At 47.6% G+C, this 25,888-nt stretch overlaps 2 protein-coding genes across 4 annotated transcripts in view; one reads left to right on the top strand and one right to left on the bottom strand.

Annotated features, from left to right (window-relative positions):
* LOC103219166 (stimulated by retinoic acid gene 6 protein-like) overlaps positions 1-8,622 on the bottom strand; it is a 67,062-nt gene extending 58,440 nt beyond the window's left edge. Inside the window, exons 1-5 of one of the 3 annotated variants that reach the window (XM_073021788.1) lie at positions 8,574-8,622; positions 8,075-8,174; positions 2,376-2,471; positions 1,050-1,868; positions 84-197 (exon numbers count right to left, since the gene is read on the bottom strand). The gene's annotated coding sequence lies outside the window, so the exon portion shown is untranslated. Of the gene's footprint in view, positions 1-83; positions 198-1,049; positions 1,869-2,375; positions 2,472-8,074 lie in introns of all 3 variants that reach the window. The other 2 variants (XM_073021789.1, XM_073021790.1) reach the window with 2 other exon arrangements.
* A 21-nt stretch (positions 8,623-8,643) lies between these two features.
* IGFBPL1 (insulin like growth factor binding protein like 1) lies at positions 8,644-25,688 on the top strand. The gene is made up of 5 exons (XM_007968662.3): positions 8,644-10,821; positions 19,834-19,943; positions 20,687-20,803; positions 22,510-22,668; positions 24,924-25,688. Exons 1-4 carry the CDS (start codon positions 10,377-10,379, stop codon positions 22,657-22,659), a joined length of 822 nt encoding a protein of 273 aa, XP_007966853.3. The 5' UTR covers positions 8,644-10,376; the 3' UTR covers positions 22,660-22,668; positions 24,924-25,688.
* The last annotated feature ends 200 nt before the right edge of the window (positions 25,689-25,888 follow it).

Raw genomic sequence — 25,888 nt, 5'->3', positions numbered from 1 at the left:
AAGTCAGGCAAACCTACTTCCCATTTTATTTCTAAATAAGATAGCTACAAAGTTTCAATTAAAAAAAAAAAAGAGCTACATACCTTTCTCATAATTTACCCACAAGGAAATTCTTCATGGGCCTCAAGGTCTTTACCCTAAACAGTTCTGTCGAATTTCACCTTGGTATGTAAATTGATGGCTTATTTTCACACGTGCTATACAAAGGACAGACAGAACTCAAAGTTATTCCTTTGTTCACCCGAGACAAATGCACATCTGATTGCTTCCTCTGCCCTATTGTTTATGTAAAAGTACAGATTCACTGAGCCAGACTAAGGGATAAGTGACTACTCCTCTACCTTCCTCTCACACATAAACTGTGTATTCAGGGAAAGGTTAATCAGAGACTCAAAAGAATGCAATCATTTGTCTCTTATCTACCTACGACCTAGAAGCCCCCACTTCGGGTTGTCCCACCACACCAGACAGAACCAATGTACTTCTTACACGTATTGATTGACGTCTCATCTCTCCCTAAAGTGTATAAAAGCAAGCTGTGCCCTGACCACCTTGGGCACATGTCAGCACCTCCTAAGGCTGTGTCACAGGTGTGTCCTTAATCCTGGCAAAATAAACTTTCTAAATTGATTGAAACCTGTCTCCAATATTTTTGGGTTCACAAAGTAATATCAATGGCTTTCTGGGACAGATACGAGTTTTGACTTGGGACTATTTTTCTCTCTTTGACAAGGAATGAAACCAACCTATATTCTGATCCTGCTCCTTCCCTGTTCTCTAACAGGTTTGCTTCCCCCCTGCTAGTAGAAGAAAGCCAATCTTTTTAGCTGGGCATTCAGTGACCTTTGTAATCTGTCCCCAACTAATCTTTCCAGACTATTCTAGAGAAGACTGAACTCTGGATAACCCCACAGGAGAGCTGGGACTAACCTCTCAGGCCTACCCACCTCTCCTGTCTTCACTCATTCATTCATATCACAAATATTTACAAAGTACCTACATATCAAGGACTATGCTAGTCCCTGAGGATAAATGCTCGTGGGACACACCTTGTTTCTTCTTCCCAGGGAGGACAAGATCCTGGCTGCAGCACAGTATTCACCCTAGGGAGAGTTTTAGTGTTTTGCAGTTTCACATAGACAGAATGCAGATCACAAAGGAAGAGATGACTGCATCAGAAAGCTGGCTGTGACCAATTACCATGACGGGGCCTGGGAATAGTCAGGAGCAGAAGATCAGATTCTGCAAAAGCCATTTCTAGAGCACCAGGAGTGGGATCCATTTAAACTGAAGGCCAACCATATATAAGAAAGAGCTCGGGGCTGAGATACCCAGAAACTTGGGTGCTTGCCCCAGCCCTGCCCTGAAGAGCTGTGTGACCTTGCATGAGTCCTTTCCTATCCCGTGCTGCAGGATGGAAAGTGAACATGGCCCCTAAAGACCACTTTTTACCCGGCTCAGTGCAGGTGTCATCTCTGAAGCTTTCAATGTCCTCCCTCACCAACCTATTGCTTCAGGCATACCTCTGAACATTCAGTGACTTCTGTATGCATTTCTGTTCTCTCCACCTGATAGATGGCTCCTTATTCCAGCACTGCAGCTTGAAATTATTAGGAAATACATACTGAATTGAGAAATAAGGAACATTGTCATTTCTAGATCTGTAATTCCCGCATTACCCACAAGGTGGCAATTTCCTACGGGTGGTCCCAGCACAAACCTTACATTTGGATAGAAGCCCCAGGAAGGGCCAGGTGCAGTGGCTCACGCCTGTAATCCCAACACTTTGGGAGGCCAAGGTGGGAGGATTGCTTGAGTCTTGAAGTTCAAGGCTCCAGTGAGCTATGATTGCACCACTGCATTCCCGCCTGTGAGACAGAGGAAAGGAGAACCAGAAGGACTCTCCAAAAGGCTCATCCTCTGGCTCCTGGTGGGTATGTGCTGTCCCCTTCCCCTCCACCTGTGAAGTGTCCATCTGTCAGAAAGCAATACAGGCCTGCTCTACCATGGCCAAGCCTAGGTTGCACTATTTCCAAGCTTCTCAGCTGGCTGGGAAAGACTGGTGGTCTGGCTCTTACTGACCTCTCAGGCTTCCCCTCCAATGTCTCCACACCCCACACAGCACTGCAGCTGTGCTGAGCTTGCTCCTGCTCTTTAATGTGCTGTCCTCTCTCTGGTCCTCACGCCTTCCCATACACTGTTCCCTCCATGTGGATTCCCCCTCTCTATCATCCTTCCAGGCCAACACCTATGGGCTCTCTGAGATTTAATTTAGGAAGTGCTTTGTCCAGGAGCTCTCCTTGACTCTGTTTTTCCCTGAATACTCTTCAATAGTAACATTCATTGCACTGTAATTGCTTCCCTATCCACCCTACCTGGGCCACCTTCTTGAGCACACAGAGCATGGCTTCCTCAGCTACTCCCCAGTGTCCAACACAGGCCAGGTGTAGAGTGAGCCTTCTGAGAGCTTGCTGGATGAAGAACAAATGAGTCAATGCATCAGCGAATCTACAGATTAGGGATGTGACGTGGAAAGATGAACTGAGACTTGTACCCCTCCCCAACACGGGAAAAATTTGAGAATAAGTGGGGGGAAAGCTATAGCAGATCCTTGAATAAAGCTGTCACATTCAATGTGATTTTTTTTTTTACAACATTGATGAGAAAAAAGGAAACCACCTCCAGCCAGGACTACTGTCTGTGTGAAGTTTGCACATTATCCTGATGTCTGTGTGGGATGCCTGAAGATGTGCACCGGTGAGGGAACTGGCATGTCTGCACGGTCCCAGTGTGAGTGACTGTGGGTGTGCGTGAGTGCGCCCTGCGATGGTCATGGTCTGTTCCTGCCTTGGGCACTGAGTTGCTCAGATACGGTTCAGCCCTTCCCTACCCTGAGTAAATAATTACCTTGTTCTTATTAACCTTTCTTAAATGTTCACATTCATTTTAATGTTTATGATTAGAAGTCTTTGGGGTTTTTATTTAGAAGTGTGGTAATGTTTTTATAACCAGAAATATGCCATAGGAACTCAACCTCTTGCCTGTATTAATTAGCCTACATAAAATTGGTTTTGTTATACGTTGTCTCACTTAAAGTCAGTTTCCAAGAACCTATCCACGGTGTTAAATAAGGACTTGCTATGTAATTTTTTTGTTGATCTGGATCAGAAAGCAATCAAATGCTCTTAGCACAATAATGGCACATTATTATTTTGAAAGGAAAAGGGCCAAAGGCATGTAAAAGGGGGCAAGTGCTTTCCTCCTAGGAGACTAGGCTGTGCTGCCTTCTAAGAAAGTGAATTCTCCCGTTGGCAAGATGAACTCTTTGTCAATTATTTGTGAGGAAACTGGCAGCAGATATTTTACCCTCCTGGTCAGAAAGGAAGTTCCAGGGGCTTCCACTTTGTGTCACAGAGCTGATGTTGGGATTTTGCTGGTTGCCAAGTGCAACTATTCTATTTAGGAAGCGGGGAAGTAACCACAGGATGTGTGCTCTGTGATCTGAACTTGGGCCCTGAGCGCTGTATGCCCCGACTTTAACTGTGGGCTATGGTGGGTCACTCTCGTAAATGGTCAGAGGTCCCTCTGGGGAGGGGCTTACAGGACGGTATATAGGATACATTTGTAAAGAGTCCTTCTTTAAGGGGACCCAGCCATCCTTTCAAAGAAGAGGCTCTGGGTTAATACTAGGTCTGAAAATGGGACAAGAACTTCTGGCTCTCCACTGTGGTGATTGAAAACAGGCTCTGGACACCAGGTGTGGAGTTTTCCGTTATATGGAGCACACAGTATTTTAGTAGGATGCCCATCTCTTTCAGTCCTAGGGATACTGTGACAACTAGCCAATGCCAAGATTCCTGTGAGTCAAAACACAGTGATGCTCACCATCTTACTGCCAATTACAATGTATGTGCCCTGCTCTGCCCTTGGCAGTTGGATGCTACCACTTGGCCTCTGCTATTCTGGGATCCCATGATTCCTAGTGGATTAAGGAGCCCAGCTCAGTGGTAGCATCTCTTATCTTCACATGTGGCCAAAAGAGGAGAGCCACCACCAAGTCTTCAAGGACAGTAGTGGTCCCCTCATTAATGAATTTCCCAATGTCATAGCGAAGGGAATGTCCTCTGGGCCCCCCTGGAGAAAGTAGTGGTTGGTTGGTTAGGTGAGTGTGCGAGTTGTCTATAACAAATCGATTCCAACATCTCCCTAAGCCTTTTTATCCCATCCCCTACAACACACCAAGGATGTTCTGGCATCTCAGTATCTTTAAATACAGGTCACCTTTGAATCCCCATTCCACTCAAGCAGCTAAGTAAACTGTAGAGCCTTTTCCCCCTGCACAAATTAACACATTGAATCCAGAATCTCTGATCAGAACACTTGTATCAATAAATTTGACTTGATGCTAAATTCTATTCTGCCTTCCTTGGTCTAATACCCTAAGAATCTATTCATGCATATATTCTCCAGGTTTCTACAATGTCATGTAGCAAAATCTTGCCTTTTTTTTTTTTTTTTTTTTTTTGGTATAGAAGCTAAATCTTCCCAGGACAAATCTTGTATGTGCCCTACTCAACTGCCTAGAGTTCTGATGCCAGTTGAGAGTCTAGTGGCCACAAGCCAGAGGAGAAAAGGTATCCCTTGCAAGGCAACTGCCTTGGGTGATCTTAACACAGAGTCCTTAAGCAAGGGAAAGAGAGTCTTCTCAGACATGACAGGCAAGCTGCTTCCATTGGCAAAGGAAGCTCAGAATGACTCAAGGGTTCAGGATTCTCAGCTTCATCTGAGTCCACCCCGATTTCCCCATTCCAAGTCTCAGGTTCTCATTCCCTAACTTTCACATAAGAGACTGCCAAGCCTGTGAATTCAACTTATAATCATGCAACACACACAATTACATTTTTTTGTGTCATTTTCAGCAATATTGACCCTGTAGTTGCAAGAAACGTATTCTCATTTATCATTTAAATAAATAATTTGTATTATTTTTGAAGCATATTTGTAGTTAAGCTTTCTAGTTCTTTGATTATGACCCATCTTTGACAGTTATTTCCTGGGACCACTCCTGGTTCTATTAGCTGGATCACTCAGGCCTAGTCAGATGACAAATAGAATTCATTTCCCTTTTTATCTTTTTCAGGCAAGCAACAGCTCTGTTTCCCAGGCTGGAGTGCAGTGGCCTGATCACAGCTCAGTGCAGTCTTGAACTCCAAGGCTCAAGTGATCCACCCACCTCAGCCTCCTGAGTAGCTGGAGGCATGTACCACCATGCCCAGCAAACTTTATAAGTTTTTGCTAGTAGAAAAGAGGTCTCACTGTGTTGCCCAGTCTGTTGAACTCCTGGCACAATCCTTCCAGCTTGGCCTCCCAAGGTGCAGGGATTACAGGCGTGAGCCACTGTGCCAAGCCTACAAATGGTATGTAATATAAATAATTATTGGGCCAGGCATGGCGGCTCATGCCTGTAATCCCAGCACTTTGGGAGGTTGAGGGTGGTGGATCACCTGAGGTCAGGAGTTCGAGACCAGCTTGGCCAACATGGCAAAACTCTGTCTCTACTAAAAATACAAAAATCAGCAGGGCATGATGGCACACACCTATAGTCCCAGCTACTCGAGAGGCTGAGGCAGGAGAATTGCTTGAATCCAGGAGGCGGAGGTTGCAGTGAGCCAAGATAGCACCACTGTACTCCAGCCCGGGTGACAGAGCAAGACTCTGTCTCAAAAAATAATAATTAAAAAAAAAAAGAATTATTGGCTGGGCACAGTGGCTCATGTCTGTAATCTGAGCACTTTGGGAGGCTGAGGTGGGCAGATCACTTGAGTTCAGGAGTTCAAGACCAGGCTCAACAACATGGCAAAATCTTGTCTCTACAAAAAAAACCCAAAAATTAGCCAGGCATAGTGGCACATGCCTATAGTCCCAGTTACTCAGGAGGCTGAGGCAGGAGGATAGTTTGAGCACAGGAGGCAGAAGTTGCAATAAGCGAAGATCATGCTGCTGCATTCCAGCCTGGATGACAGAGCCAGACCCTGTCTCAAAAAAAAAAAAAAAAAAAAAAAAGAAGAAGAAGAAGAAGAAGAAAGAAGAAAGAAGAAAGAAGGAAGAAGGAAGAAGAATTATTATTAATTAGGCAACTTGGAGGTAGCAACTGTGAAGCAGCTACCACCATTAGGGCTAGGAGAACAAAGGAAATGGTTGGAATGACTAAAACTTAGATGCATACAAGAGGGGTCCTTGTAGCTCAAACTCAGACCTCTGCAACCACTTGGCTGATGCTAGTGTCACTGAGCTTGGAGAAAGAACCCCAGGGGGGCTGGGGCGGTTCATTCTGGTTGGGCCTGAACTCTAAAATCTCATCAGGACGGTGTGAGCCCCAAATCTCTGCTCAGCTCTCACCTCCCAGCAACTGCCCTCAAGTCTTGCCCTGTACTTGTGCAGTACAGGGTCAGTCAAAGGTCTAAGACTCGTGGGACTCCTTCTCTGTGGTTCCTCATTTTCTGTCCTAGATCCCCAAATCTCTGCCTTAGTCTTGAATTCTGATGTCTACCTCTTCTGTCCAGTGAGACTGCTTGGCCTCCACCTCCCTGCACAGTGGCCTGGAAAGTGTCCCCAGGAAGAAAGTTTGGGTAGATGTGGGGCTCACATTGTGTGCCCCCTGACACTCTCAAGGATCACAGCCCTGTGTTAGAACACTGTCCAATACCTGTCCATAGCTGTTTTCTTTAATTTGTCAAAGTTATATAGTAGTTTACAGCAGGACAGCAAATCCTCTATCATTCTTTTTTGTCTGCTCAGTATCTGAATTCCCATCTTTGCAGAGTTCTACATCTTGCTACACCCCCTTGCACGCAATATTGAAGTGAAATCTGTCTCCCTAAAAATCCCATCTGTCATTTATGGAACTTCCCTCTAGACACCCACCTTGCCTTCCGCTCTGTAATGGCCCACCAGAGGTCTGGAGAAAGGGCTTTCACCTTCCCTTAGCTTGGAGAGAAGACTATCTATGATTGCCCTAACTGTTAAAGCTTGAGGTTCAAATCCATGGCCTATTTATGGAGTGGCCTTTGCTCAACTGAGCTCCTGTCCTCTTCCTCTGTGCTGGAAGCTCTCCAAGGACAGAGAACATCTGCCATTTATCTCTATGTTCAAGGGAGAAATAAATGAATGGGACATTCATACCCACTTCAGCAGCTGCTGGGTGGGCATACATCTGCTCTGAATGGGGGATTGACTAGTCTTCCCTGTGTTGTGTTTGTGTTCAGGCTGGAAGCTGAAGAGGAAGAAAATCACACCCATTCTTGTTGCCTAATTACTTACCCGGGTGCATGGGATTTCTCCACCTGCCAGACAACAGAGGCACCTCAACTCCCTTCCCGACTGGGAGAATTTGTCCCTACTTTCTCCCATCGTCTTAGGGGGCCCACAGGTGTGGCCCACAGTGTTAACTGGTACCCTGGGAACCAGAGAGATGAAAGAGCACAAAAGCCTCTGCTGGGCTATGGGCTTGCGGGCAATTTTAAAAGGAAATAGACAAGACTGATCACCTTTAAAGCTTGGGAATGTTTTCTCCACCCAGATACAGGGGCTTTGATGCCACAGGCTCAGTGTTGGAAAATGAGTCTTCTGATTTAATTCCCAAAGAGTCATTATGCATACCTAATACTCTCCTTACCATTTAAAAGGAATGTAGATCATATGTAAATGTGCCTCTGTGAGATTGTGTATCCTAACCTGCATTAAGTACACATTAACTTCATTATAATGACACCGTTCACTTACCGCTCCTTTAATGTCTGCATAAAAAGGAGGCAAATCATCTTTGTACACATTTATTTCTCAATCATGACCATGTTTTGTCCAGTCCAGGTCTCAGGGTCAGGCACTGTACTATGGGAATGGTGACTCAGTTCGAGGTAATCAAATATCAACTCCCCTGACCCCTAATTCTGACCCCCTCGATGCTCCTTGCCAAGACTCATTCTTAAACTCCTTCTTTGACAAGGACCTCACTATCTGGGGCAGCCTAATCTCTCTTTGAACAACTATGAACCATTAGAAAGTTTGAACTTACCAGCAAAGTTGTCCTGAAAAGCAGCATGGAGTTCGCTCATCTCTTTTGTTTGCAAATCCTGCTTTGTTAAGTGTTTCCTTCTCATAGTGAGACCCCACCTCTGAAAAAAAAAAAAAAAATTGTTTAAATTAGCCAGGCATGGTAGTGCTCATCTGTAGTCTAGCCACTCAGGAAGCTGAGCGAGGGAGAATGGTTTGAGGCTCAGGAGTTCGAGGCTGCAGTGAGCTATGATCATGACATTCCACTCCAACCTGGGGAGCAGAATGAGGTACCATTTCTTTAAATAAAAAAAAAAGTGTTCCCTTCCCATCATTAAATAATCTTAAATTCTTGCATGTTTACACATTCACATATTTACAAGTATGCCATTACATTAGATGTGTACTTTTAAATTTGCTATTTTACTAAACAATGTATTATAAACATGTTTGCATTTCTATTAACCCATATGTTCTTTCTAATTTTTAATGCCTACATAATCCTCTATTGTTAGACGCACCATAATTTATCTAATGATTGCCTCTCAGTGGGCATTAAGGTCGTTTCCGTTTTTTTTTTTTTTTTTTTTTTTTTTTTGCTGTAGTGACCAACTCCAGGATGAAATCTTCACACATCGTGATCTTTTTTTTAGGAGAGATTCCTAGAAGAGCAGAGAGGTGAAGGGGTGAGAGCACTTTAAAAGGCCACTCCTGGTAAAGACAGCAGCCTTCAGGTTGAAAGTCATCATTAATACGTTCTGACAGCTGCGCTAAGTGCATTAGCAACATTGTTATATTTATTCCTTACCACCACCCCTTCATGGTGCCTGACCACCCCTGCTCTGTGTGGCTGACTGTAAGGTAAGGCCCAGCGTCGACCAGGCAGATGGCCCTCCTCTGACCACCACATAAAGTGGCCTCAGAAGAGGTTCCTTTATAGGAATAAGAAGACTGCAAACTGGGAAGGAACTAGGCTTGAAAACAAAATGAACTCCACCCAAGAATGCTGGTCTTCCCAGGCTGCAAGAGGCTTTCTCCATCTCTAGGAGTTCAGCAAAGAAAAAACAATAGAGCACAAGACAAATGAGGGGTGGCCAGTAAAGGCAGGAAAAGTCTCCCATAAAACCTGGTCAGCGAGTCCCTCCCTCCATTCAATGCCTTTACCTGGCAACACATCAAATCCCAGCAGCCAAGACTCTCTTAGGTTTCTCATCTGGGTGTCCTGCCAGGACTCAGGCAGGATGGTGTGCACAGAGCCTGGCCCAGAGAAGGCACAACGGCGGCATGAAAAGCTGACTACAAGAACCTGCGTCTTTCCAACATGCGTTCCCCACTAATCCACAGGCACACTGACCCTGGTGCACAGAGACTTCATCAAAGCATTATTCGTATTAACCGAAGGATGGAAAACAACTGGTTAAGAAACTGCAACTAAACCCTGTGGAAATGCCACTCTACATGAACTCCAAAACATATCACCATATCTCATCATAACAAAGTCACTGTGGACGGAGATGCACCGTGACTTTACGTAGCATTAAGAAGCACACTCACAGAACCAATGAACTATGCTTCCATTGATTTTACAAGAAACTCAGTTTCAGAGATGAGAAGAGGTGGGGAAACTGTGAAATACTGTTAAGTGGAAAAACCAAGTGCAGACTAATGTATATGGCACGCTACTCCGTGTGTGTGGGAGAGAAAGAGAGTGTGTTTTAAAGGAAAGGGCTTTTATAGGCACATATGCTTTTATAGGCACAGAGAAAATTTCTGCAAAGATACACAAAAACCCGATAGCAAGAGCGGCCTCTGGGAGTCGAGCTGGAGGATGGTGATACAAGGTGGTAGGGAAACCCCTCTTTTCATCCTTAGATGTATATGTAAAATATACATTTTAAAACATATATTCTCTTTATAAAATAAAACTTCTTAAACTACAGAATGCAAAATAAAATTAAATAAAACAGCGCATCCTTCTGGGAGGATTTACGGGCATACTATCTGGAACCAGCCTTGGATCCGGAGACTGTACCGTTATCCAATCCTGACTCTACCACAGCGACCTCGGGCAAGTTCTCCCCCCGACTGGGTCTCGGTTCCCTCAAGAGTCCAGTCGGAGGTCAGGGAGCTGCTCTCGGGGCGCCCCTCCAGCTCGGAGCCCCGGGCCGCGGGCACCGCGCGGGTCCCGGGCTGAAGCAGCGGTTTGCGGGCGCCCCGCGGTGCAGGCCCGGCCAATCAGCGGCCGCGGGGCGGGAGCGGTGGCTGCTTGGCGGGCGCGGAGCGGAGCGCGAAGCAGAGGCGCCGCCGCTGTCCCGAAGCAAGCCATGCCGCGCTTGTCGCTGCTCTTGCCGCTGCTGCTTCTGCTGCCGCCGCTGTCCCCAAGCCTCGGGATCCGCGACGCGGGTGGCCGGCGCCCCGAGTGTGGTCTGTGCCTGCCGGAGCGCTGCCCGGCGCCCGCGCCCTGCCCGGCGCCCGGGATCTCGGCGCGCGACGAGTGCGGCTGCTGCTCTCGCTGCCTGGGAGCCGAGGGCGCGAGCTGCGGGGGCCGAGCCGGCGCGCGCTGTGGCCCCGGCCTGGTGTGCGCGAGCCGGGCCGCGGGGGCGGCGCCCGAGGGCACTGGGCTCTGCGTGTGCGCGCAGCGCGGCACCGTCTGCGGCTCTGACGGTCGCTCCTACCCCAGTGTCTGCGCGCTGCGCCTGCGCGCCCGGCACAAGCCCCGCGCGCACCCCGGTCACCTGCACAAGGCACGCGACGGCCCTTGCGAGTTCGGTGAGTCGGGGTCGGGCATCGGGTGGGTAGAGAAGGGGGGATTCCAACCCTCTGGGGTGTGGAGCGAAGGATCCCCCTGCCCAGTGGTGGACGGCTCTGCCTGGGACTCAGTTTCCCTTTAGAGAGCAGTATTTCGTATCTCTCCTCGTGCTCAGAGAGACTGGGATGAGAATCCTTGGAGACGCCACTCACCGTGCTAGTCGAATTTTTGGTGAGCCTGCTACCCCTTTTGGTACGTAAGTACCTGCTGATGCAGTCACTTATTTGTAGGCATGGTATGTTTGCCGGGCAGGAGACTGGGAGTTGAGGAGGGAGATGAGAGTTCCCAGGTATCCAGCGTTAGGTGGATTGTTTGAATGAGGAGGAAGGGAAGTTGAAGATGCGGGAGGAGGATGAGTTCCAGACTGGGGAATCAGGAGTCACCAGGCCATAGCACCAGAGAGCACCAGGGCCCCAGGTGTGGGATGGGGCTGAGCTGGGATGCTGAGGGAGCTCCACCCAGGAAAAGTAAGACCTCTGGAGAAGTAAGATCTGAAAAGATCTTGTGGTGCTATTAGGGGCAGACCCAGGTTTCGAGGGTCTAAAACATATATAATTTGGAGAGTCCTGTCTTAAGTAAAGGAATAGAACTGCTAGGGACTTCGAAACTTATTATGAAATGTTAGGGACTTAGAAACTTAAGCTTCATTAACATCAAAGTAAAATAATCTCTGTGTGCTATAGTTGCCCACTCTCTTTATGTACCTTTTGAAAACCAAACAAAAAGAAACCAAAGCATTAGTACTGCTTTACCGGCTTCCTAAGCATGAGCGTATCCCGCCCATTAGGTATTGGAGAAGTGCCCCTGTGTACTCTGTCTGGAGTGGGCAGTGAAGAGTTTAGGGTGAGTGATACGGGGACCAGTGAGTCCCAAGGAGCCTAGGTTTCAGCCTGGGGTTCAGGCTTCTGGGAAATAATTCTGGCCTGAGCCCAGAGACCAAGTCCAGACTTTAGGGCCTAAGACAATATAATGACTTAGCTTCAAGAAAGAAGCTTGGGGTGGGGTTCTTCCCAAGCCTTAAGAAGGATCTAGTAATCTTTCCCCTCGAGTAGCTCAGGTAGATGTACCCAAGTCCAGGAGACACAATGGGTTGTTGGAGATGGGGCAGGAAGCCTCCTGTCCTGGGAAACATAAAACCAGTGTGTGGCCAGTTGAGCACAGGAAAGTCACCATTGACTGTTCCTAGCTGAAGCTCCCCATGGAGGACAGAGCTGGCTGGGGGTGCATCTGTGCTGCCGTTGGCTCCCTGAGTGGCCCTGGACAGGCCCCTTCTCCTCTCTGGCCATATCAGCCCCAGTGGAGTCATTGTTGAGGTCCCTCTCACTTGGAACAGTTTGTCTCCGCCATGTGGCACTTAAGCAGTTCTCTTTCCTTTTTCTAGTTCCTATCACTCGTTTTTATAATCTGCTTTCCTCAGCAGTTAATTCACAGGCAATTCTCTTTGTCTCCAGACAGGTAACACTTTAACTCCATATGCAGGAGACATAAGAAATGCTGACCAGGTCCCCAGACTATAAGTGGTGCTGATGGTCTTAGATAATTTCTCCCCAGAGTGGCATTCTCTTCCTAAGAGAAAGGCACCTTAAAGACATTCAGACCAAATCTGCTGTTATACAGAGAAAGAGACTGAGACCCAGTAAGGTCAGAGCCCTTGTCCAGGGTGACCAGTAAAGGATGACCAGCTCCCTGGTCCCAACACCCTGTCCAGTGCTCTTTCGGCATAGGACTTGATAGTATTAAGTCAGGCAGATGGTGGTTACCATGGTTACCAGAGTGAGGCCAGATGGCAGATGGAAACTCCATACCCCTAATTCACTGAAAATTACCAAATGACAAGTAAATGTGACAGCCCCTCCACTCTGATCTACAGGCTCTGATGCCCACCCCAGGCACAGACCCAGGGAATAAAGATGTTCGCGGGGCCACACGGAAGCAACTCAGAACTGCTTTTCATGATCTCATTAGCGACAGGCGTCAGGCCTCCCCGGGGTTCAGCCCTTCTTCTGCATCAGCCTTTGTGTCATCCACCACAGAACCGGGCACTGTTTGCCTGTCACTGTCTGTCCTGAAGTGCTTGTGTGGCCTCTGCCCTTGTGTCCAGATAAAGCATGAAGGTTTGGACAGGGGATGTTTCCTAGCCCAGGCAGCAGCTCATTCTGTGCTGCCCTAAAGCCATCTTTTATTCAGAAGACACAGCGGGAGCGTTTTTTAACAATGCCCCTGGGGACCCCGGTTGAAGGGAAACAGACTGTGAGTCAGAGCAGGGCTGTTCTGCTTCAATATTGGCAATAAAATCACCCTCCTGACTCCTTTGGAACCCAAGCACCTAGATTTCATGGAATGAGGCCTCGGGAAGTATTTATTGTGTTGCTCACAGTGTATGAAGGGTCCTTATACGTGCCTCTCAGGAGCCTGGGGAAGCAGTTTTCAGGCTTAAATTCTGCTCTTTCCTCCTATGCCCTGAAGCGCCCCAAACTGCCACATAATGAGAGTGACCCTTTGATCCACACACATGTATGGAAGACTCGCATATGAATAATTCTTACTGTTGGAAATTGCTTTTGCATCCATCTTTTTTTTTTTTTTTTTTTTTTTTGAGATAGGGTCTCACTGTGTCTCCCAGGCGGAGTACAATGGCTTGATCACAGCTCACTGTGATCCTGGGCTCAAGGAACCCTCCTGCCTCAGCCTTCCAAGTAGCTGGGACTATAGGCACATGCCATCTTGCCCAGCTAATTTTTAGAATTTTTTTGTAGAGACAGGATCTTGTTGTGTTGCCCAGGCTATCCTTGAACTCCTGGCCTCAAGCAATCCTCCCACCTCAGTCTCCCAAAGTGCAGAATGAAACTTCCCCCTTCGGCCTGGCACCCAAGGCTTGCAATGGCCTACCCCAAACTACTCTGGGGTGTCCTCTCCTTTCCCAACCATCCTACCAGGCCTCGGCCCCATGGGCCCACTTGCACACCCACCAAAGGGTTCCCACTTCTGAGCCTCAGTTCATGCTGTGCCTCCCCCTTGCCAGCCTTGGGATGCTCTCCTCATCCTTCAAGGCTTCTCTCAGGAGCTATAGCCCAGTGCTAAATAGAGGGACAAGTGACGAACCTTGGGAAAAACAGGAAGGTGGACCCAGATTGAGAAACCCCCAAGATTCAAGGGTGGCGGGTGCACAGCACCTTACTGATCAGGTTGCTAGCAGACTAGCTGTGCGGCGACCATCTGAAAATAGCCAGGCAGGCCAGGCACGGTGGCACACACCTGTAATCCCAGCACTTTGGGAGGCCAAGGCGGGTGGATTACACGGTAGGAGATCGAGACCATCCTGGCTAACACAGTGAAACCCTAAAAAACAAAATTAGAAGAAGGATGCAAAAACAATTTCCAACAGTAAGAATTATTCATACTTGGGTCTTCAATACATTCTGAATTATTGGTTGAGCTTCTCACTGGTAAGGTGGTATGGCCTTAGTATTATGATGATGATGATTGCTCTCATTACTTTAAAGGCTGGACCGTTCAGTGTGTGTGCCCTATTTGTTAGCATTGGGAGAGGGTTGGGATCCTACAGACAGCAAGACAGCAGGGCATTGAGCCCTGGCAGCTTCAGTGAGCTCCTGAGACCCTGAATCTTAGAAAATACACCTTGGTTGAAATTCCAGCTCCACTTAGAAACCTAGGTCTGTGCTAATATGTGTTACCAGGTAACCAGGAGAGGCAGCAAATGCCACTTCGTGAGAGGGACAAAGAAGGGGGTTTGTGCTCAAAACCCTTTCATGCCGAGGGAGGAGATCTGAGGCAGAGGCTGCAGGGAGCAGGATTAAGCTGTTTCTCGTTCCACATCATAACGTGACTATTAGCATAAATTATCAGGGCTGTTCAGTGCATTGATTATTAAAATCTTTGGTTGTGTGCTTTTTAATACAAGCAGATGGGGTCCTGGGGGATGACTTGATATTCTTTCTTTCCCTAGCACCATTAACTTTAAAGAAATCTCAGAGGCATTTGGGAAGATTTTTTCATTCCAGCCATCAATGACCGATATAATTGACGAGGTAGGGGGACAAAGCACCACACGCTATAATAATAATATTGATCCCTTTCATTTGTACAGATCCACACAGTTAATAACGCAGTCACATCCATTTTCTCCCTTCACCCCAAGGATGGGAGGCTGTGGTCATTATCTTCATTTGCAGATAAAAAGGAAATGATTAACAACTTGCCCTAGCTCAAGTGGTTGGCAGCCAGATCCCTGGGCATTTGAGTCTCCCTCTGGTACTGTTTTTGCTCACCCCACAGTACTGCCTCCTGTGACCATGTGCATCTGGGTGACTGTCTTACCTGCTGGTTAGCCCTTGGATGGTTGGATTTGTGCAATTCTAGGGCTATTGCTGGCACAAGCAGAAGGAAACAAGTATCAACAAGGAAGAGCTCTAGGGGGATGAGGCTTCCACATTCACAGACTGGGCTAGCTAGAAGCCATCCTCCCTCCTACAAGCCACATCATTCTTGTGAAAGGCAAGCAGAAAGGAAAGCCCTGGTTCTTCCAGCAGTGTGGTGGCTCTGGCAACAGTAAGAGTATATGCTTGGCTCCCCGGAGTGAGGGCTGTAGTCATGGCTCCTGGTGCCTGTCACCTGAGACCAGAGGAGGGTCTCATGCAGGCAAAGAGCTTTAGAGGAGACTGCCTAGGGACAGCACACCCTGCTGAGTCCTCAAGTCCCTCTGCAGAGGTCTTTTACATTTTGTAAAGGGTCTTGCAATTGTTCCTCACAGCAGCCTTTGGGGAGTGGGCTGGGGAGGGAATAGATTCCTGTGCCCATTTTAAAGAAGAAGAAACTGAGGCCAAGACCTGGCAGAGAAAGGATTTGAACCTGGACTCTTCCACCCCTGCCTGCCACGCTGTCCTTCCTGCCTGTGGTGGCAGCCATGACATTGAGCGCTCCAGTACAATGCTGGAGTGAGCCCTTGGGGATAGTAGGAACTAGAAATGTCCTGCTGGTGTCAAGGACACATTGCTCATGTTAGGGGTTATCTTCACAAGAGCTGTTCCCTGGGGGTGATGTTTGGGATGTTTCATTATTGTATAGAAAAGAGCTAACATGGCAGGCCTGTGACCATATCCTCAGAAAGGCTTGCTGGCAAGGTTGGCCCTGGGCTGGTATCTGGGGACTTAGATTACAGGGGGGTTCCACTCTTCTCAGAATTGATGAGAGTGGCTCCCTGTGCCTGAACTGTACAAACAATGTGGTTTATGCGGAACCCCTGCTTTCCTTCTCAGAGTGTGGACTTTAGGTATTCAGTTAGGCAGAGAGTGCCCCTGTGGCCAGCTCCCAGTAAAATCCCTGGGCACCGAGTCCCTCTTGAGCTTCTGTGGTAGACAGCATTTCACATGCTTGTGACGCCATGGGCAGGGCTCTTGGAAGCTTGTGCCTGCTTCCCCGACCCTGACTTTTTCCCTTGACTGATTTTGCCAGATGGGAAAATCCTTTCACTGTAATAGATCACAGCCTGAGTACCACTGTATGCTGAGTCCTGTGAGTCCTCCTAGTCCTCCTAGGAAATCTTTGAACTGGAGAGTTGTCTTGGGGATCCCCCAACACAATGCCTAAGCAACTCATCTCTTACTCTGGAACGGAGACCATACGGATAACAAATGTTCCACTTCAGAAACCAGTGTGGGAGTGAATGGAATCATGGTGCTGGGTTTGAGTCCCTGTTTCTCTGGGCACTTTATCTTTCTGAGTCTTGGTTTTCTCATCTGTAAAATGGGGATGGAAGCAGCTACCTCACAGAGCTGGTGTGAGGATTAAAGGGTAGTGTACATGGAAGAGTCCTCTAAGGAAAAGGGAGGGTGGTGTTAGCACAGTGGTTCAGAAGAGCTTGAGATCTGGAGCCAGATCACTGGGCTCATAGAGCCTCCTCACTCTGCACGCTTTAATGCTGGGTAACCCAGGGCAGCGCCACCATCTGGCGGCTGGTGAGATTGCTGGAGAGATAAACAGGTTAATACCTGTAGGCAGAAAAGTGCTTAGTACACAGTGAGTGCTGTGCTAGCTGATAGTATAATTACTGTTATTACTGGTACTGTGATAATTATTTATTATAAAGAGCTACTATGGATAAAAATATTTTAAATTTAAAATCAGATATGTTAAAATTAAAAACAGGGCTGGGAATACAGTGACTCATGCCTGTATTCCCAGAGCTTTGGAAGGCCAAGATGGGAGGATTGTTAGAGGCCAGGAGTTTAAGACCAGCCTGAGCAACATAGCAAGACCCATCTCTACAAAAAAAAAAAAATTTGTTTCATTAGCTGGGCATGGTAGTGCATGCCTGTATTCCCAGCTACTCAAGAGGCTGAGGGAGGAGGATTGCTTGAGCCCTGGAGTTCGAGACTACAGTGAGCTATGATTGTGCCACTTCATTCCAGTCTGAGTGACAGAATGAGACCCTGCCTCAAAAAAAAAAAAAAAAATTAGAACCGGATTATTATGGCACAAGCAACATGAAATTTTTTGAGGTCACAGAACAACTGTTCTGTATCTTGGCTATAGTGGTAATTACATGACTGTATCCATTTGTCAAAACCTAGAACTGCACACCAGAAAGAACGAATTGTGCTTTATGCAAATTTTAAAATAAATAAATAAATAAATAAATAAAAATTTAAACGTCCCTTTAATGTGCTTTGGCCTCCCTTTAAAAGCAGGGCCTCTTTTGTAAAAGAATTGGTATTTTTTGCCACAAAATCAGTTACGAAGTCAGTATTTCCAAGACAGTCTTTCTTAACTGTAGTTGTTGAAAGAGAGAGAGAGACTGAAATATGAGGAGAGAGAGGTGAATTGTGATTTACTGGTTTACTCATTTAGGCCTGGAAGGGATTGATGAAATCACATTTAAAATGTATGACTTTTTAAACAAAAAGTAACAAAAATGAACAAAAGTAAACCACGCTGACTGAGCATCCCCTTGGTATCCAGGTCCTCCTGACTGTCACCACAGTGAGCCACTGGAGCACCAGTTTGGGCTCCCCTGGAGGCAACATCCCAGCACTTGTGTGGTTGGGGAGGCGCTGGCGGGACAATGTGAATAAATTAGACTGTCTTTGTCATCGCAGATAGGGCTCCTGCCAGAGAGCTCAGTGTTGTGGCTCTCTGTGGCTGTCAGGCAACGTTAGACATCTAGGATCTTGGTTCCAGGGGCTTTGGCTACACTCAGGCACATGGATTGGGCACCAGCCTTCAGAGGGCCCTCAGGTGGGCACAGCTGAAGGAGTGGGCGGATCAGATAGAAGAGGAGGAAAGCAGCCTGGGATGGGGAGGGCAGTCTGCATTCAACTCCCTGGTGGGCTGCTGGGACAACCAGGGGCTATGGGGCTCCAGAGGGCCGCCCCAGGGTCAACGGGTGGGAGTCACAGGCTTTAGCTCTAGGTGAGGATGTACTTTCTTACTAGTAGAGCCCTCCAAAGACAGAACGGCCTGGCCCGATAGGTGGTGAGTTCTCCATCCCTGGAGGCATGCAAATGGAGGCTGGGTGAGCATGTCATACATGGTCAGACACAGAATCACAGAGAATTAGGATGCTAAAGAGCCTCTCTAGTTTGAGACTATGGCTCTAAGGCGATTTTCCAGAGATTTTTTTTGGCACTGGTTTGACAGGGTCTGCTTCCCAGTCTGTCTGGAGGGGCCAAACTAGTCTCCTTTCTGCACCCTGATCCTCCTGTGCATTTGGGTGTGATGCGACCCTGTCTGTCACCTCCTTCCTCCTGCCTTCTGTCTCCTCCCTTTGCCATTCTTTTGTATTACAGCCTTATGCAGGTGCAGGCTTGTGGAGAACAACAGGACTGTCCTTGAGTCACCAGGCAAAGCCCTAGGAGTTCTAGACTCTGCAGTTTGATGACCTGGAAATGAACATGTTTGTTCCTTGATTTGTCATGTGTTTGTTCATCCAGTCATCTGTTTGCTCCTGGCCCTCACTTGCATATCACGTTAACTTACACTTTTCACCGTCATTCCATGGTTAGATCAGCTCGACTGCCCTAGGAAGCAGGGGTGTGATCCCCACCTTATTGATGACAGCTGTGTGTGAGCATGCTCTGGCCCGGCCTCCACACTGCACCTTGCCCAACACACTGTGGTGCTGGATGCCGGGGTGGCTGAGTTGCTGTCCAGTGCAGGTGACAGCAGGTAGAAGCACCTAGCCTTGATTATTCCAGCCCAGCGTGAGCAGAGCAGATGCCAGACACAGGGAGGAAGGCAGAGTGTGGAGTAGCAGCTTGAAACATCTAACGTCGGGTCCTGTCCAGAGAGTCCACACCCTCCCTCTCCTCTCCGTCATGTTCTGGCAGTCTAGAACCACATTTGTCTGATTCCCTGATTTGCCCAGGCTTGGGTCGGCTTCGGGGATGGGGAGGCAGAGGGAGTGGGGGAGCCTTGGGGAGTCTTTACTCTGTGCATGCAAATGGGCATCTTGAATGGACCGCAGGGGGTTGAGCTCCAGGGTGTGTGCAGCTGTTCTGCCCGGCATTCTTCTTCCTAACGCCCTCCACGCGGAAGGAGAAAGGCCCATCTGTTAGAAGACTCTGCCGTTGGTGGCGTGACACCAGCCCCTCTAGTCGGCTGCCGTGCTTCCTGGTTGAGCTATAGCAGATGGCAGCCGGAGCCTGGAACGGGCCTTGGGAGGGAGCACTGAGGCCCAAGCTCTGCCACAGATGGCGCTGGGGGACTTTGGGAAGTCGCCCCTCCCCTCTGGACCCCTGTTTCCCCACTGGTAAAACAAAGATGGATCAGGAGATCGGTAGGCAGCTCTCCAGGTCTGAGGAAATCTCTCTTTTAGGATTCCTGCCCAAGTGTGACGTGCGGCTCCCCTCATTTCAGGACATCCCAGCAGGCTCTCAGTGGGCAGGGAAATTCAGAGGTGGATTGCTTGGAACCTGACAGGGTAAAGGTTGCATCCCCTTGTCTCCTCCTCTTAGCTCCTGTGGTCGTCGTTCCTCCCCGAAGTGTTCACAATGTCACCGGGGCGCAGGTGGGCCTGTCCTGTGAAGTGAGGGCTGTGCCTACCCCAGTCATCACATGGAGAAAGGTATTTCTGTCCAAGAACTCATGCGTCTCGTGTGTGTGTGTGTGTGTGTGTGTGTGTGTGAAAGAGACAGGGAGAAACAGAAAGAAGTGAGTGGTAAAATGTTTTTCTTTTAAATGTATTTATATATATGCTTTTATAGGTGGGCCAGAGGATGAAGAAAGGATATCTTCTGTACCACTCCTTTGCCTCGAAACTTCTACCCCAAAGCTCTCCCCTTAGAAAGGGACATTGCAACCCTTCCTGTGCCATTTACACCCTTGGCCACTTAAGGACCCAGAAAACTCTGCTTTTACCCAGTCTGCATCAGCTACGGTGGCCATGTGTGTGTGTATCCTGCTTCACTTCAGGGCTGTGTTTCAGACAGACCTGGCTGATGGCAGAAGACTTAGTCCTATTCCAAAACCAAATCTTCTAAAGACTAGTTTTTGAGAGACCAGCAAGGATCATAGTGTATGTTGTCCCCTTAATGTCAGCAGGCCTGAGACGGGCATTGAAATTCTGAATCCTTCTGTGGGCTAGTGGTGATGTTTGTGTCTTTGCTGTCTGGCAGAGCGTGCTGTCTATATGTACAAGTAGGTTTAAAACATGACTGATGTCATTTGCATAGGAACGAGCTGTGCTAGGGTTTCAGTCTTTGAGTCAGTGGGAGGAGGAGGAAGGAGGAGGGTGAGGAAGCCTGTGGGATGGTTTTTATCCAGAAATGCTTTTTCTAAGTCCCCTCCTGGCGTTCCTGTCCCCTGTAGGTCATGCAGTCTCCTGAGGGCACCCAAGCGCTGGAGGAGCTGCCTGGGGACCATGTCAATATAGCTGTCCAGGTGCGAGGGGGCCCTTCCGACCATGAGGCCACGGCCTGGATTTTGGTGAGTGTTTAGGATTATTGGATATTATTGACTGACCATTAAAAACCATCCTTTATATTTCTACAACGCATTACATGTTCCAAAGCTGTTCTTACCCATTTCTCACTGGCCCCTCCAGTAACTGTGAGGCAGGCAGGGCAGGTTTCAGATCTGCTGGGAACACATGTGATCTGCTGCCAGGGGCAGAGTGATGGCCCCACAGTGATGTCCACGTCCTCACCCCCAGAACCGTACGACGTTACATGGCAAGGTGGTGGGAGGGAGGTTGTGGTTGCTAAACCGCTGAGATAAGGAGATTTAAGATAAAGAGATTAGCCTGGATTATCCGGGTGGCCCAATTTAAAGGTGGGTCTTTAAGTGTGGAAGAGGGAAACAGAAGAGTCAGAGGCAGACTGAAGTGATTCGATGTGAGGAGGACTTGACCCACCATTTCTAGCTCTGATGATGTTGGAAAGGGCCACAGCCAAGGAGTGCCAGCATCCACTAGGAGCTGGAGAAGGCAAGAAAATGAGTCTCCTGAGAGCCTTCAGAAAGAACGCAGCCCTGCCGGCACCTTGATTTTAGCCCACTGATTTTAGCCCTTTGGGCTTCCGACCTCTAAAACTGTAGATAATAAATGTGTTTGTTTTAAGGCACTCAGCTTGTGGCGATTTGTTACAGCAGCCCAAGGAAACTAGTACACCTGCCTAAAGTCACCCGCTGGTAAAGGAGGAAGGTGGCACATTCAAGTCCTCCTCCAGAGCTCTTTCCTGCCACTCGCAGCACTTTTACTAAGATGAAGAATGCCACATGTTTGAAGGAGTGATGGAATGAGGAGATAGGGGTCCATGTTGGGTCAGTCACTGTACCTTTCTGAGCCTCCATTTCCACTATTGTTAAAAGAGGGCTTCAAACTGAATGACCTCTGAGGGCCTTTGTGGCCCTGACAGTCTGTGATTTACCTGTGAGTCTCCTGTAAAAAGAAGACCATAATGCTCACCCTTCCCCCACGACTGGCATGAGTTTAAAACGAGCTGATGTGCATACCCCAGTGTGTGGTCCGTAGCATGATTTGTAATTGATGGAAGCGGTTGGTTGTAACAAGAGAAAGCAAAAGAGAAGCGAGCTGGTTATGGACCTGGCTGTGAGTATCCTCGGGGTGCTCCCTAAGGACAACCTCCTCATTCCACCCACAGCTCTGGGAGGCTTGGTGACTCTTCTCCACCCAGCTGAGAGATTGGGAATGCAATTGGTTATGTGGTTTTTTTCAAATCAAGCACATTCCCCCATTTTCTTAGGAGAAAAGACAGGAACAAAGAGGTTATCTCTGGTGATATTTTGTAGAGGCTGCCCCTATAGGGAATACTTTGTGGATAATTCTTTGGTCAGTAGATTTTTATTCTTTTTTTAACTTGAGGTATTTTCCAAATAATCTATACCTTGCACCTTTAATACAAAATGGTATACCATTTACAGATAGCTCGCAGTACATGGCAGGCATGTGGAGGAATCATTCAGATGACAGCCACAGTAGGCAGCGTGCCTTTCAAGAGGGTCCCTGGGAAGGAAATTTACCTTCATGCTCCTTGGCAGCCAAGGCAAGGGGAGAAGTAGAGCAAGTTTTACCTTATTCTGAAAAGGAGGAGGTGTGCAGACTTATTAAGAACTAAGGAAGTCATTTTGCTGTACCTTATATAACTGTATAAACTTGCCTGTTATATTTCTAGATCAACCCCCTACGAAAGGAGGATGAGGGTGTGTACCAGTGCCATGCAGCCAACATGGTGGGAGAGGCTGAGTCCCACAGCACGGTGACGGTTCTAGATCTGAGTAAATACAGGAGCTTCCGCTTCCCAGCTCCCGATGACCGCATGTGATGGAGAAATGTACATGTTCTAAGTCATTTTTAGTATTTTACACCCAAGTTATGAGATATTTGAAGTGGCTTATAAGACCTGTAATAAAAAGGAAGAAAAATACATAAATGGAGGAAACCAGGGAGAGAGCAAAAGAAGATTAGGAACATACTAAGATGAGCAGTAGAATCTCTGGTATATTCTGCACACATCTCCCTCTGAGCTTCTTAGCATGCAAAGGCAAGAGCAGTGAACATGATGTGTGTCCATGAGATGAAAAGACCAGTTGTGTTTTGGGGCTGGAGGGAATATTTCCTCTGTATTCTTCTAGAACGAGCACTGAGAGAGGTAGCAGACAGTGTCATTGTGACCGCGTCCGTGTGAAAATATTCCCGCAAAGAAGATGCCTGAGCTTCCTTTGTGTGTTCCTGGAGCTCTTCCTTGTTCAGGACGCCTGAGCTTCCTTCCTGGGGCTCAGGCCTTGCCTTCCTGTCCTCAACACTATATGCTGCTTCGCAACACATCCCCTTGTGGGTAGGGGCAGAGAGAATCTCCACATCCCTTCTGGCCAGGGCCTCCTAGTCGGTAGTCACACAGCTGACAGCTGGGGTTGCATCTGTTCCCTGCCTACAGGTGAACTGGGAATTCGGGAAAGGAATCACTTTATAAGCCAGCTTTTGCTCCATAAAAATCCCAAAATCTTGCTGGTTCACACCCACAGATGTTGATCACTTACCTGCTCATGTTCCATGTTATAGCTGTGAGCTGGCTGTGGCCCTGCCCCATGTGCCCCCTCACTCAGGACCCAGCTGGAGGAACAGCTCCAGTGTGGAACATGTCCGTTCTGTGGCCAGGCTGCACACACCATTGCATTTAAAGTTTCTGCTGGGATGTGATGTGTGCCCCGCCCACTTACAGACCAATCAATAGGTCTGGGATTCCCAGTGGGGATTGTGTATGGGAGGATGTGCGCTTCACTCGTCAGAGGCAAAAGGGCAGGGATTGCATGATCCCTTTTTTTTTTTTTTTTTCTTTTTAAGACAGAGTCTCACTCTGTCACCCAGGCTGGAGTGCAGTGATGCAATCTCAGCTCACTGCAAACTCTGCCTCCTTGGTTCATTCTCCTGCCTCAGCCTCCCGACTAGCTGGGATCACAGGCGCCTGCCACCACGCCTGGCTAATTTTTTTGTATTTTTAGTAGAGACGGGGTTTCACCGTGTTAGCTAGGATGGTCTCCATCTCCTGACCTCATGATCCGCCCACCTTGGCCTCCCAAAGTGCTGGGATTACGGGTGTGAGCCACTGTGCCTGGCCTGCATGATCCTCTTACAGGAATGGGGGAGCAGTGGTGAACAGACACCATTACCAAGACTGATCAACAGGTGCTTAATAGAACAGGAAAAATTAGAAACAAGTCTGATAGCGTTTCTCAAAAGCAAGAGGATTTTGCCATGGTTTTAGTTATATTACTCTTTTAGCCACTACTGTTGCACGCCTTCTGTGTGCCAGGCCTTACTTCTGGTCTGTAGGGGATCACAGAAAAACAAAAAGTGGACATCATTATAATACAAGGAATGCGATGTTAAGGGAATGGGAGGAGATGTTAAAGCACAAAAAGCAGCTTAGAACTGGGGAAAATGAAGGAAGAATCATCAAGGAGGTGGCATTAGGGTTGAAGGATGGGTGTATGTAAGTAGTTAAGAGGCCCTAGAAATGGGGAGAAAAATATGAAAATGTAAAACTGTGAAATAGGAATTCAACAAAGAGTTAGGAGATTGGGTCTTAAAATTGTATTCCTGATGATATGTGACTTGTTTTATATAGATATGTTTCCAGTTTTAAATATATATCTCAATAATTTTCAAATACACATATATTTTGAGGCAGAAATGATTCTGGGGTGTGAATACGTCAAAAGGATACCATGAAAAATTGTGGAATTTTAAGACCATCACTGCTGCCTGGGTCTTGGGTTCCTTCTGTGACACACAGTATTGCCAGCTCTGGCTTGTGTACCTCCAGGGATACAGAGCTCACTACCACTGATAGCCATCTGTGGATTTTCCAATGGTTGAAAAGGTCTTCTTATTAAGCTGGAGTCTGCCACTCTGAAACGTCCAGCTTTTGGTCTTGACAGTATTTCTCGGGGCTCCCCATTGGCACCATTTCCTGCTGGGGAGAGATTTGAAGTGAAGGATCATTTCCCCCACCTTCCAGGTAACACATAGTTGATTGTAACAGAGCAGGCTTACTTTTGCTAATTCTTTTTCTCCTTTTCTTCCTAGGGTCTTAGAAACATTGATCATAGGATGATGGAAAAGTCAAATAATGGATCTTTGTGCTTCGTGAAGAGTTGGAAAACCTGTGTTTGTAGATGACCCCTTTTGTATGTTTTTAAAAATTAGATGCAAACCAGATTTGTATGCAGGTGTAGTTTTTAGCAGTGCAAACAGTGAGAAAAGGATTTGCATGTGGTTTTTTTTATACTTTTGAAATGAATTGTTCCATGAGAAGTCTTTTTTTAATTACTCTTTTCCAGGCAGATCACAGATTGGCACGTTTGCAATTTCTAAAGGGCTCGTATCAGCTGTGACTCTTTACCTCATTTGTCTATGACCTATTAGTGGTGCTCTGTGACTTAGTGTGCGTTGTAGAAGGAGGGACGAGGGTCGCAGTTGTCCTCTGCCTGACTGTAACTTGCTGTGTGACCTGGACAGGTCCCTTCCCCCCGCTGGGCCCTGGTCCCTTCATCTGTGAGTATGGTGTTTTAACTGGATGTTATCAATGTCCCTTTTAGCCCTGCCATCCTAGAGTAAGATGGCCCTTTGGAAAAATTACAGGAGATGTGGTCTTAGTATTCTTCTAAAATGGTATTCCCTCAGAAACAAATTCCATTGCTTTACCCCAGAGCGTGGACAGCTGGCTGTAGCTCTCCTATTCCTACCTTTTTCCCTTTTAAGGAGACTTAGTTTTAGGTGGGATGCTTTACCAGACTCAAGCACCTTGGCTGGATCTTTGGAGACCAGAGCATCCATTTGTTAGCCTAGCATTCTCTTTTTAAAAAAATTTTTTGAGACAGGGTCATGCTCTATCACCCAGGCTGGAGTGCAGTGGTGTGATTATGGCTCACTGCAACCTCCACCTTCTGGGCTCAAGTGATCCTCCCACCTCAGCCTCCCGAGTAGCTGGGACCACAGGCATGCCCCACCACACCCAGCTATATATATATATTTTTTTTTTCTTGTAGAGA

The sequence above is a fragment of the Chlorocebus sabaeus genome, chromosome 12, assembly GCF_047675955.1.
Source record: "Chlorocebus sabaeus isolate Y175 chromosome 12, mChlSab1.0.hap1, whole genome shotgun sequence".
Taxonomy (NCBI): domain Eukaryota; kingdom Metazoa; phylum Chordata; class Mammalia; order Primates; family Cercopithecidae; genus Chlorocebus; species Chlorocebus sabaeus.
Note: the sequence above shows the minus strand (reverse complement) of the source record. Positions and strands in the feature narration are given on the sequence as shown.